The sequence below is a fragment of the Crocuta crocuta genome, unplaced genomic scaffold (assembly GCF_008692635.1).
Source record: "Crocuta crocuta isolate KB4526 unplaced genomic scaffold, BGI_CrCroc_1.0 scaffold53, whole genome shotgun sequence".
Lineage (NCBI taxonomy): Eukaryota > Metazoa > Chordata > Mammalia > Carnivora > Hyaenidae > Crocuta > Crocuta crocuta.
In genome coordinates this window covers 2837251-2850694 of record NW_027529432.1, presented here as the reverse complement: position 1 = coordinate 2850694, position 13444 = coordinate 2837251, and the positions used below count along the sequence as shown (strand labels likewise).

Sequence of the window (13444 nt, the reverse complement as noted above, 5' to 3'; positions counted from 1 at the left end):
TTCTTGTCGGGCCACCGCCCTATTGGCCTTGGACCGATCCCTGCCCTTTCTGAGCATCGATGTGCTCGTCTTCAAGTGGGCCCGACAAGTGCCAGCCTGAGAGGTCTGGCCCTACTGGGCCTGCCGCGATGCTGCGTGAACGTGGCTTCTTTGGCCCCCTCCGTTAAGTCCCAGTGCTCGGGATTCCTACCAGTTATTGGCAGGACCCGGTGGTGTCTCTGGGCTGATTGCTCCCACACCTGAATTCGTGTTTCTGCCCTGACACTCACTGCAGGTGTGACCTTGGGTAAGTCACTTCTCTCTGAGCTTCAGTTTTCTGGTCTGCAAATCGGGGAGAGTGGTACTAATATTAGCAACACCTTTTTTGCAAGGCGTACTCCACCTCAGGTGTTTACTTGTCAACAGCCCTGGGACACAGGAAGAGTTGTCCACTGTATAAAGATGAAGCAACTGAGGACATTAAGTCTTGCCCAAGGCCACAGAGTTGTAGCTCATTGGCTGCACCCGCTAGGGCCCAGCAAATTGTCCTGGACCTGCCCTAATCGGGTTCCTTCCCAGCAGGATGGAGCCAGGTGAAGAAGTGGAGGAGGAAGACTCTCCAGGCGGCCGGGAAGATGGCTTCACTGCGGAGCATCTGGCCGCAGAGGCCATGGCCGCCGACATGGACCCCTGGCTGGTGTTTGATGCCCGCACCACGCCTGCCGCTGAGCTGGATGCCTGGTTGGCCAAGTACCCACCATCCCAAGTTACTCGCTATGGGGACCCTGGCTCGCCCAACTCGGAGCCGGTGGGCTGGATTGCAGCGTATGGGCAGGGCTACGTCCCCAACTCCGGCGATGTGCAAGGCCTGCAGGCAGCCTGGGAGGTTCTGCAGACCAGCGGGCGCCCCGTCACCCCGAGTACCCTGCGGCAGCTGGCCATCACCCATCACGTGCTCTCTGGCAAGTGGCTGATACACCTGGCACCTGGCTTCAAGCTGGACCACGCCTGGGCTGGCATTGCTCGGGCTGTGGTCGAGGGCCGGCTTCAGGTGGCCAAGGTGAGCCCACGGGCCAGGGAGGGCGGGCGCCAGGTCATCTGTGTTTACACGGATGACTTCACGGACCGCTTGGGTGTGCTGGAGGCGGATGCGGCCATCCGTGCGGCGGGCATTAAGTGCCTGCTCACCTACAAGCCTGACGTCTACACCTACCTGGGCATCTACCGGGCCAACCGCTGGCACCTCTGCCCCACTCTCTATGAGAGTCGTTTCCAGCTGGGGGGCAGTGCCCGCGGCTCCCGCGTGCTGGACCGCGCCAACAATGTGGAGCTGACCTAGTGCGGCCAAGTGGGGAGGACCGCCTTCCGCCCCCTCCCACACCAGGGATGGATCCTCCCGTCTCCTCCTCTCCGTCCCAAAGAGTTCTAGCCCCCCAACTCTGAGGACTGGGTCACTCGGGAACTGCCTGCATCTTGGATCCCTTTGAACACTTGTCCTCTGTTCAGGGCTGATTCAAGTCCCCACCAGCTGGAGCCTCCGGCTCCCTGAGGGCCAGACCGTCAGCCTCTCTTTTCACTGCTGCTCCCCACGCTCACTACAGGCTGGGCACGGCTTTCCCAGAGGAGAGCCTTCCTTGGCCGCCCTCATGTCCAGCTGTCCCTCCCTCCCCTCCTGCATTCTTCCCTTCTCCTCCCCGCAAGAGAGAAAAATTAGTGCTTCCAGTCCCTCTTGGAGCCTTCGCAGTCCAAGGGGCAAAGGCGCTGCAGGCTTAAGCATGCTATTTGGTTGGGGGGAGGGGGTGATTGTATCCACTCAGCCTTTTGCAGACAGAGGGGCTGCCAGGGCCATGGACGTGGGGCCTGCCCCTCCCTACCGTCTCCGACAGCCTGCACCACCTTTCTTCCTTCCTTCCTTCGCTACCTTGACATGTGCCTGCTCCTGGCATTTCAATAAAGCCCAGTTTGGGTCTGTGTCTTGAGTGTTTTTTTAAGATGCTGTGTTGGTGGTTCCTGCTTTGGGTGCTGGAGAGAGGCAGGGCCAGAGAGATTGCTTCTCTGCCCTAACGGGCACCCCTAACTGCCCCCCAGTGATGAGATTCACCTCCCTGCCGAGGCTGGGAACCTCTCTGAGAGCCCCTGCAAAGGCTGTTCCGTTTCTCCTCCATCCCAAGAATCAGAAACGGTTTCTCAGTTGTTGCCCATAAATCTAAGAGCTTGACCCAGCAGAGTCTGAGGGGCTACTACTAGCCCACAGGGTATGTTCGTGCCAGTTAGAGAAAGGTACCCTCTTGTTCCTGGCACTTCTAGGTTAGGGCATATGCTCTGGTGAGCAGACCGCGGACTAGATTTCAGCAGCCTCGTGCAGTGAGCAACATGCACAGCTGTAAGCTGCGGAAGCCTGTGCAGTGAGCAACATGCACAGCTGTAAGCTGCGGAAGCCTGTGCAGTGAGCAACATGCACAGCTGTAAGCTGCAGAAGCCTTCCCAGTTATACTCACTTCTCTCGCCCTGACTGTCATGGGCCGCTGGGCAGTGTGCAGAGCGCTTCCATATTCATTGTATCATTCTCACAACCTGTTTAGAAGTAGCTCTTGGTCCCATTGCGCGGTCAAGAAAATTGAGGCCAAGAAGAGAAAGGTGTTCTCTCGGGGTCGTGCAGCGAATTGGGCAGAGTGGGACATGCACCCTGGCCCCTGGCTCCTTTTCAGACTGTTGTCCAGGGCCTCGGCCACAGTGAGCTCTTCACAGCCCACGAGGCGCATTCACACACGTGATCTTGCCGGGCAGCCCGGCTCAGCCAAGGCTGCTGTAGCCTGGGAGCCTGGCCCTGGCCTTGGTTGGAAGCCAGGGTTTCTGGCAAGGAGCCCCTTGGGATGCTGCTCTCGTGCCGTGCCGGGGCTGACTCAGCCTTCGGCAGCCTCACCAAATTGGAATTTGGAGCAAGGGAGCGGAGATGCCACTGGGCTGACTGGGTGGAAGTGGGTGAGTCATGAGATGCTGCCTCAGCCCCCTCCCCAGCTTCCTCTTCACCCCAAGTTTCCCCAGGATTGAGTCCCCCCTCAGCCCGGCCCTGGGAGCTCCCAGAGCTGGGTGGTCTCTGACTTGGGGCCCTACCTCCCTCAGACAAGCAATGCTTTGCACTTGACCAAATTGGGCCGAGGCTCGGAGGGGTCCTGGCCGGGCCCTCCTTGGTCTCCCAGAGATGCCCAAGTGGTATCAGCAGCACCTGATTCTCTTTTCCTAACTAAGCATTGCACACGCTCCTGCCCTTTCCTCCACCCTCGTGGCCAGGCCTCACTCTCTCCCACNGAGCTTTCCTGCAGAGCCGCCCAGGCCCCTCGCTTACTCAGAGCCCTTCTGTGGTTGCCCACGGCCTGCAATATGGAGCCCGCACCCCTGAAGCACCCGTGACCTAGACCCCTGCCAAGCCCCAGCTTCCCTCAGGTGCCCCTTCCTGCCTGTGCCTACCCTACTGGAGCCAACTGGCACTTCCTTCCCTCCCTGGCATGAGGCCCTGGGCCGCAAGCCGTTCCTTCTGCTTGTACACCTGTCGTTCAGCAAGACTCGGGAGGTTACTTATGTAATTGCTTTATTGATGTCTGTCCCCCACCAGTCCCTAAGCCACAGGCCCAGACTGTGGGGCTTAGCAAAAGCAGAAACAATGTCTAAATCTCAGCCCTGTCCCAGGGGCCTAACACAGTGCTTGGCCAGAGCAACCTCTCCATAAATTAATTAACTAAAATCCGAATCCAAATTTCAGTGCAAGCCCGGCCCCTGCCTGTTCCTCTGGACTCCTTTCCTCCACTCTCTGCTTCACCCTTCTTGTTCCAGAAACACGAGCGGCCTGTTGCTTTCTTGCATCCATGCTGGCCTTTCTCACTTTTGTGCCTTGTCATGCTGTCATCTGCATTTGATGTGTCTGAACCTCAACTGTTTCCTGGCTGAACGAACCGCAGACCCCCCAGCTCGTCCTCTTCGATTCCTTCTTCCCCATCCATCCACACACACCACAGGCTCCGGTCACACCCACCCACCTCTCACCTGTGTGGCTGGGGCCCCTCAAAGACAGTGGCCACACTTTATCCCACGGGGTACCTTCAGTGTCCAGCATAGGACCTGGCCCAGCACAAGTGCCAAAAAAACATTAATGAATAAACGAGTGATTGAATGAAGGCCCTCTCTGTCTCTGGGCCCCTTTCCTCATTCTGTTCATGATGAGAGCCAGGACCACGCTGAGTGTTTACATACGCTGTCTCATGCAAGTCTCACCTGGAGCTATTATTGTTACCATTTTGCAGATGAGAAAACTGAGGCCCAGAGCGGCTCACTAATTGGCTCCCAGTTGCAAAGCCGTAAGTGGCAGAGCCAAGATTTGAACCCAGGTCGTGCAACTCCAGAGCACCTGGAGCTGAGGCACCACTACATGAAAGTGCTGATGTGATGAGCGGCTGCAAAGATAAATAAGTTCCAGCAAGGACTTGGGACCTGATTCGTAAAGCACACAAGTTAGGGCCTCATAACTGCTGGGGAGAGAGACCGGGCCAAGACTAAGATTCCATTTTACTGGTGGAGAAACTGAGGCCCAGAGAGTACAATGACTAAGCCTACCTGGGCAGGAAGGATCTCCCAGGCCTATGGTAAGGACTGCTTCCATACCAGGCCAGGGGCTCCCCGAAGCCCACCCCCTCGTGCTGACAGGGAAATCTGGCCTGTTTGGAGTCAGGAAGCAGCCGAGGCCCAGGGTTAGGCTGAATAAATTTGGACAAGCCTCTGTGCTCTGCTCTCTTTTATAAAACCATTGGAAGGTGACAGATGAGGGAAAGGAGACTCCTCCGCCCCCACCTCCCACTCACATGTCCTGTGAACCCCAACCCCCCCCAGCGAGGAGTCTCGAGAGAGATTGGCCAGGGAATGGGGAGACAATCTGCCGGACCCCTGATTTCAGCTGGGGCCAGGGGCTAAACCAGGGAAGACAGGAAATAGCTGAGCTGGGAGAAAGTTTCAGCCAGGGCTTTGGCGAGGTTTTGGGGATTTTCCCAGCAGGGCTACTGCACCCCACTCCCGCCCGCTGGGAGGGGCCCTGGCAGGGACACAGCTGATTCATCCTGGGAGGGAAACTCCCCACTTCTGTGACGCGCATCCCCTAGACACTGAGGGGTAACCTGAGGGCGTCGAGCCCAGAAACCCACTGAACCCATTTTTCCTTGGCTTCCCAGCAGGGCATGAAACCCCCCCAGGAGGGACAGACGGACAGAGTCAGGCAGAGGAGGACATGGGGGCAGCTTCCCAGGGAATGACCTCAGAGACCAGAACCAAAGCAATGGCCAGACGAGGGGTGCCTCTGGCCCCCCCTCCGGCCCCCCCACCCATTTTTTAGATGAGGACACTGAGCCTCAGATAGCAAGAGCAAACGGGCACAAAGACCCACTCTGTGCCAGGCACTGCTCTAAGCAGTTTGCAAGCATTAACTTTCTGTTCCTTCCAGCCCTCATTTTACTGAGGAGCAAACTGCAGCCAAAAGAGGTAAAGTAACTTGGCCATAGTCAAGGCTAGAAACGCTCTGGCTCCACAACTCCCAGAAGTGCTTGTACCCAGCCCTACGGCAGGAGGCTGTGTGCCTGGTCCCTGAGCAGCTCTGGATCCCAGGGCATACGTGTTAGCCACAGGGCCCTAGCTCCTCCAAGGCTAAAAGGAGAGAGCTGGTCCCGCAGGGGGGAAAAAATCAGCCAAACCCCCAGAGGCCAGAAGAGGGCAGAGAAGCATTCCCGCCAAAATTGTCCTCTCTAGGGCTTTGACTCCTTTCCAAACCCCAATCCTTTCCTCCCGAGTCAGAGCCTCCATTTCCGGTCTGCCAGCCTCACTCCTGGACGCCGCGCACTCACACGGGAACACACAGGCACAGGCGTGCGCGCTGAGTCCAGCCTCCAGACCCCTGTCCCTTGGCGAGGCAAGCTGGGGTCCTGCCGGGGTCGGAGGGGCCTGAGAGCTGTGACTTTATGAGGCATGGCCAGAGGCCCTCCGCAGGCAAGCTCTGCCCTATCTGGCTCCCGCTCACAGGCTGCATGAGTCACCCCCTGGCCCCCCATGACTCAGTTTACATGGGTGCCCAGAGGACCTCCCAGCGAGGGTGGGGTGGTTTACTGGCCCAGCCTGGGCCCGCCAGCCTTTTATCCCAGGATGAGCGTTTCATCCCCGTCCTGGCCCTAGCAGGAACTGGCAGCCAAGAGCCCAGGGTGGGGGGAAGCCTCAGGTCTGGGAGGGTGAGGAGAGCCCAAGAAGTGGGTGACGGGTCCTAACTGCCCTGGGCTCAGGGCTACAGGGAGAAGGAGCTCTCTAAGAAACCTCAGGGGTGAGGCTGAGCGGGCAGAGCCATCCTGGGCACTGAGAGCACAGCCCCTGATGCCCTCCATTCAGAGGAAGGCTCCACATGGCCCAAAACATTACAGCAAGAAGATGCTCACTGGCACCTACTGAGCTCTCCTTGGACAGTCCTGTGCTAGGCGCCACGCCGTATCTCATGTACTCCGCCAACAACCCTGAGAAGCAGGTACAATCACGATATCATTTTTACAAATGAGGAGACTGAGGCATAGAGGTGTTAAGAGAATGTGGCTCAGAAAGTGGCTGAGCTGGGATTCGAACCCAGGCCATCTGATTCCAAAACTCGGGCTGTTAGCCCCTGCTGCTGCTGTGCTGGTTGGAGCAGGTCAGAGATGCCCCACGGCTGGGACCATATCTCTGATGCTCTACAGGACGCCCTGGGCTGCAGAGGTGGCTGGTGGGAAAGGGAACCTCAGGACAAAAGTAGGGAGATGGTAGCCTTGTCCCCGGCTTCCGCTTAATCCAGCCCCTCCCCTCTCTGGAGCCTCAGGGTCCTCGTGTGCCTCATGGGGACAGGACTGCCATTGCAGCAGGGTGGCATGACCCTCAAAGGACAGCAGAGGGGACAGGCACCTGTGCATGCTTACTTGGCATCTGGGGGATGGGGAGAGAGTGATATCCAGGCCCTGGAAACAGCAGCCTCCCTCCCCCCACTTATACACCTCGTCTCCCTCCTCACCCAGGCTCTACCATAGGATTCCCTCTGACCTTGAAAGCCTGGATGGCCAGGCCCAGAAGACCTTTCCATCTGTGTTCAGTTAATTCGGGAGAATGGGTATAGAAACTGCTCCATCAGGCAATGGGATCGGACTCAGCAATCAAAAGGAGTGAACTAGTGCTCCACGCCTCTGGAGGAGTCGCAGACATAACGGTGAGACACAGAAGGCAGACACAAAAGAGCGCACGCCGTATGATCCCACTGATGTGAAATTCCAGAAGGGACAGAACTGATCTATGGCAATAGAACTAAGATTAAGTGACTTCCTGGGTTGGGGGGAATTGATCGCAAGAGGGCAGAGGGAACTTTCTGGGCGGATGGAAATGTTCTGTAACTTGATGGGAACATGCTCACAGATGTATAAAATGGTCAGACACCTGGCCAATTAATTTTATTGGATGTAAAATATACCTCAACAGAGTAGGTATTTTTTTTAAGTTTATTTATTTATTTTCGAGAGAGACAGAGCACAAACAAGGGAGGTGGAGAGAGAGAATGCCAAGCAGGCTCAGCGAAGAGCCCAACTCAGGGAACTCACAAACCACCGTGAGATCATGACCTGAGCTGAAATCAAGAATCAGATGCTTAACCGACTGAGCCACCCAGGCAGCCCGGATATTTTTCTTTTCAGGGGGCAGATCTACATGTACTCCACTTTGTGTTCAGTGGAAGGATTTCCAAGATATATGAAAACAAAAAAGCAAAGAGAAAACAGGACATAGAGCAGGCTACCTTCTAGGTGAAAAGATACACAAGAAACTGGTCACACCATGGAGTGTAGTTTTCACTGTATACCCTTGTGCAGCTTCTGGATCTTGAAGCATGTAAATGCATTACCTGGTAGAAAAAGAAAGGCAATGAAAAATTTAAAAATAGAAGGCAAAGTAAAAACTAAATTTTATGTTTTAAAATAACTTAAAATAGGGGCGCCTGGGTGGCTCAGTCGGTTGGGTGTCCGACTCTTGGTTTCAGCTCAGGTCATGATCTCACGGTTCGTGGGTTCAAGCCCCACATCGGGCTCTGTGCTGACAGCTAGCTCAGAGCCTGGAGCCTGTTTCAGACTCTGTGTCTTCCTCTCTCTCTGACCCTCCCCTGCTCACGCTGTCTCTCTCTCTCTCTCAGAAAGAAATAAAAATAAATAAATAAAATAAAATAACTTAAAATAGTATATATAAAATCCCCCCCAAACACAAAATATTAAAAAATTATTNTGTTTCAGATTCTGTGTCTCCTTCTCTCTCTGCCCCTCCCCGCTCACTTTCTTTCTGTCTTACTCTCTCTCAAAAATAAATAAATGTAAAAAAAAAAATTTTTTTTTAATTTAAAAAGGAAGTTATGAGAAAACTGAGGCCTTCCAGATGAGAGAGGGTTGGGCACATGAAGGGGTGAAGAAGGGCATCCTGGCCCCAGGGAACAGCCTGTGTGAAGGTGAGATGCTCAGTCCATCAGCGAGTCTGGGGCACACAGAATGAGTTGGATGGCGCCTAGGCAGGCAGCCTACCTCTGGCAGGGCCTGGAATGCCAAGCTAAGGATTCTGGCCACTTTCAAAGGACAGGCTAACAAGGCAGTGAGGAGGTCAGGCTCTGTCCAAATTCAAATCTTGGCTCCACCACTTCCTCACTGTGTGGCTTTTAGCAAGTTGCCTAATTTCTCTCAGCCTCCATTCCCCAATCTGTAATATGGCTATAGTATTATCATCTATCTCTATAGGAGTGTAGTAAGGATTACCAAACTACTTGGAACAGCCTCTAGGAGCCCAATGAGTATGAGTCACGAGTGTTAACCCTCATGCCCCCCCCCCAAACAACCTAAAAGAGCACAGAAGGGTCCCCACGCCACCCCTTTCCAGACCTCAGGTCCTCCTGGGTAGCAATTCAAAAGGTTCCAGACCTCAGAAGGGTTCCAAGTCTGAGAATGAAGCGGTCAGAATTTATTTATTTATTTATTTATTTATTTATAATAAATAAATTTTATATTTGAGAGAGAGAGAGAGAGCGTGTGCACGAGGGAGCACAAACAGGGGAGGGGCAGAGAGAGAGGGAGAGAGAGGATCCTAAGCAGCTCTGTGCTATCAGTGCAGAGAGTGAGATCAAGTCCATTTCATGATAGTGAGATCATGACCTGAGCCAAAATCAGGAGTGAGACGCTTAACCGACTGAGCCACTCAGGTGCCCCAAAAAGCTCAGAATTCAAAAGATTCCCCCAGACTGCCAAGTAGGGAATGGAGAGGAAGGAGCCAAGCTGAAGGCCACGGACAGCGTCCAGGAGAGAGAGGATGGGGCCAGGACCAAGGGAGAGAAATGTTTGTTGAGGTAAACTAAAATGTCACCTCCAGCTGTCAGGCAGCCAGAACTCTTACCCACTGCTGGTGGCATGTAAAAGGCTACAACCACTTTGAAGGACTGTTGGAGAAAATCAGGACTTGGGCACTTATCCAAGGGAAATGCGTGCAATTGGCCACTGAAGGATATATCCATACGTACCAAGTTCAAGAACAGGCAAAAGTCATCAATGATGATAGAAGTCAGCATGGTGGTACCTATGGGTGGGGAGTGGTGACTGAGAAGGACACAAGGAGCTTGTGAGCTACAAACATCCTCCATCAGCACAGTAACTACATGGGTTTACGTACAGGTAACAAGTCATCAAGCTGAACATGTTGGATCAATGCACGTCACTAGATGTATCTTAAACTTCAATTACATCAAGAGCCTAAATATAAGAGTGAAAATTATAAAACAGAAGAAAACATAGGGGTAAATGTCGATGACCTGAAATTTGGCAGTGAATTCTTAGATCTGACACTGGAAGAATGAGCAACAAAAGAAAAAACAGAGAAATTGGATTTCATAACAATTTTTTAAACTTTTATGTGTCAAAGAACGTTTATGAAGAAGGGGAAAAGACAGCCTATAGAATGGAAGAAGATATCTGCGAATCCTATTTTTTTTTTAATATTTTTATTTATTTCTAGGAGAGAGAGAGACAGCGTGAGCAGGGGAGGGTCAGAGAGAGAGGGAGATACAGACTCTGAAATAGGCTCCAGGCTCTGAGCTGGCAGTCAGCACAGAGCCCGACGTGGGGCTCGAACCCACGAACCGCGAGATCATGACCTAAGCGAAAGTCGGACGCTTAACCGACTAAGCCACCCAGGCGCCCCTGCGAATCCTATTTTTGATAAGGGTTTGGTAACCGGAATATATAAATGACTCATGTAATTCAACAACCACACCAAAACAAACAAACAAAGAACAACCCACCAACTCAATTAAAAATGGGCAAAGGAGGGGCGCCTGGGTGGCTCAGTCGGTTAAGTGTCCGACTTCGGCTCAGGTTATGATCTCACGGTTCGTGGGTTCGAGCCCCATGTCGGGCTCTGTGCTGACAGCTAGCTCAGAGCCTGGAGCCTGTTTCAGATTGTGTCTCCCTCTCTCTCTGACCCTCTCCTGCTCACGGTGTCTCTCTCTCTCTCTCTCAGAAATAAATAAAATACTAAAAAATTAAAAAAATAAAATAAAAATGAGCAAAGGACTTGAATTTTGTCCCCCAAAAATATATAAATAGCCAACAAGCACATGAAAAGACTTCACTGATCATTAAGGAACATGATTGGCTATTAAGGAAATGAACATTAAAACACTTCACACCCTCTAGGATGTCCTTCATTCCAAAACCAGAAATAAGCGTTGGCACAGATGTGGAGAAATTAGCCCTTATACACTGCTAGTAGGAATGTAAAATAGTACAATCACTTTTCTGGTAGTTTCTCACAAGGTTAAACACAGAGTTGCTATACGACTGAGCAATTCTACTCTCAGGTACATACCCAAGAGAAATAGAAACATATGTCCACACAAAAACTTGTGCACAAATGTCCACAGTAGCATGAGCAATAATACACAGAAAGGAGAAACATTCCAATATCCATCAACTTATGAATAAGTAAATTGTAGTATCTCCATATAATAGAATATTATGCAGTAATAAAAAGGACCAGAGTATTGATACTCTGGTTATATGCTATAACATAAATGAGCCTGGAAAACATCGTGCTAAGTGAAAGAAACCAGACACAGAAAATCACGTATTGTACGATTCCATATATGTGAAATGTCCAAAATGGGAAAATCCATAGAGACAGAAAGAAGGTGTGTGGTTTCCAGGAGACGGGACTGGGAGTAATTTCTTCAGGGGAACGGGGTGGTTTTCTGGGATAATAATAATTTTTTAAAAAGGCTGGGAAACTAGAAGTAGTCATTGCACAACATTGTGAATTCACAAAATTCTATTGAACTCTATACTTTAAAATGGTTAACTGTCAGGTGCCTGGCTGGCTCAATTGGTGGAGCATGTAGCCCTTGAATCTCAGGGTTGTGAGTTCGAGCCCCACATTGGGTATAGAGATTCCTTTTAAAAATTTAAAATCTTGGGGCATCTGGGTGGATGAGTAGGTTCAGTGTTGAACTTCGGCTCAGGTCATGATCTTGCAGTTCCTGAGTTTGAACCTGTGTCGGGCTCTGTGCTGGCAGCTCAGAGCCTGGAGCCTGATTCACATTCTGCCTCCGCCTCTCTCTGCCCTTCCCCTGCTCGCACTCTGTCTGTCTCTTTCTCTCTCAAAAATAAATAAACATTAAAAAATAGTAAAATAAAATAAACTAGTGCTTTCTCAAATGTATAAGATAATTAAAATACATAAAAAAATTAAAATATTAGGAGCGCCTGGGTGGCTCAGTCAGCCAGTTAAGCATCTGACTTCAGCTCAGGTCATGATCTTGTGGTTGGTGGGTTTGAGCCCTGCGTCGGGCTCTATTCTGACAGCTCAGAGCCTGGAACCTGCTTCAGATTCTGTGTCTCCCTCTCTTTCTGCTGCTCCCTCTCTCTCTCTCTCTCTCTCTCAATTTCTCTCTCTCTTCCTCTCTCAAAAACAAACATTAAAAAATGTTTAATTTAAAAATTACAATCTTTTAAAAAATAAAAAAGTTATATGGTTAACTGTATGTTATGTAAATTTCAACCTCATTTTTAAAAATAAATAAACTTTGGGGCACCTGGGTGGGTCAGTGGGTTAAGCATCCAACTTTGGCTCAGGTTATGATATCACAGTTCATGGGTTCGAGCCCTGTGTCGGGCTCTGTGCTGACAGCTAGCTCAGAGCCTGGAGCCTGCTTCCGATTCTGTGTCTCCTTCTCCTTCTCTCTCTGCCCCTCCCTCACTCATGCTCTCTCTCTCTTTCTTTGTCTCTCTCTCTCTCTCAAAAATAAATAAATGTATAAATAAATAAATATAAATAAACTTTGATTTTACAAAGTGAATGAAAAAATGAAATGCATAAACATCACCTCCAGTGTCCTGGGGGCGCTGACAGGGCTTGTTGGGTGCGAAGCATACCCACCCATCACCTCCTTTTGCGTCACCACAGCCCCCGGGAGGTGGCCATTCTCCGGGGCTCAGAGAGGGAAGTGACTGAGCCAGGCTCACACAGGCTGCCAAGGGACAGTGCCTTGGTTTCTCGGACCTCCCGACCCCCAGACTCTTGCAGTCACAGTCGCCCCTTGGGATTCTCGCCTGGCCTCCCTGGGTGGGAGCTGGTGAGTTCAGGGGCCAGGAACGTTTCTGCAGCCGCGAAGCAGGAGTTGGTGACTGAGGAGCTTGGAATGTGACTGCCTCTGAAAGGGCCTCCTTGTGGCTCCACCAACGGTTAGAGCAGGAAGGGACTTTTGGAACCATGTAATCACACACACACACACACACACACACGCACGCACTCATTTAAGACCTGAGCCCCTGCTCAGTCACTGTCCCAGGATGCTGGGAGACTGGGACAGGTGGTGTTTCTGGATCAGGCAGATGTATGCAGTCAAGGCTGACCTGTGTCATCCTCAAATGTGCCACCACCGGGCCGCCTTTGGCACCTTGACCCATCCAACGTGGGCTCAGCCAAAGAGTCTGAGTGTCAGTTAGTGCCTGTGGGCTGCGTGATTGCCTTAGCATGTGATCAGAACGCCAAGGGCTCCCACCTCCGGAGCTTTTTATCAACATGTGTATTCATTTTCTCAACTGGTCCCGTTTGTACTATATGCTGTGCTACACGTGTGACGTTATTTCATTTCTATTCTCTGACAACCCTGAGATGTAATTACCATTACCTTTCTGTTTTACAGACGAGGACACAGAGATCCTGAGATTGTGTGCCTCACCTAGGCTGGCGAGCAGCCTCCCCAGAATTCCAGAATTCCAACTCCAGAACCCAGAGTTGTCTGATTCCAGCATGCATGTTCTTTTCCATGGATCGCACTGCCTCCAAAACCTCTCTCTCTCTCTCCCTCTTCCTCAACACCCCCCCCCCCCCCCCCCCCCCCCACATC

General features: G+C 51.8%; 1 protein-coding gene across 1 annotated transcript; it reads left to right on the top strand.

The window, feature by feature from the left end:
* The first annotated feature begins 10 nt into the window (after positions 1-10).
* Positions 11-1952, top strand: CUNH11orf68 (chromosome unknown C11orf68 homolog). The gene has a single exon (XM_077759624.1). It carries the CDS (start codon positions 563-565, stop codon positions 1316-1318), a length of 756 nt encoding a protein of 251 aa, XP_077615750.1. The 5' UTR covers positions 11-562; the 3' UTR covers positions 1319-1952.
* Positions 1953-13444: the final 11492 nt, after the last annotated feature.

Bases quoted from the DNA above. Each gene is read 5' to 3' on its own strand.
- CUNH11orf68 (XM_077759624.1), top strand. From the start codon at position 563: ATGGAGCCAGGTGAAGAAGTGGAGGAGGAAGACTCTCCAGGCGGCCGG.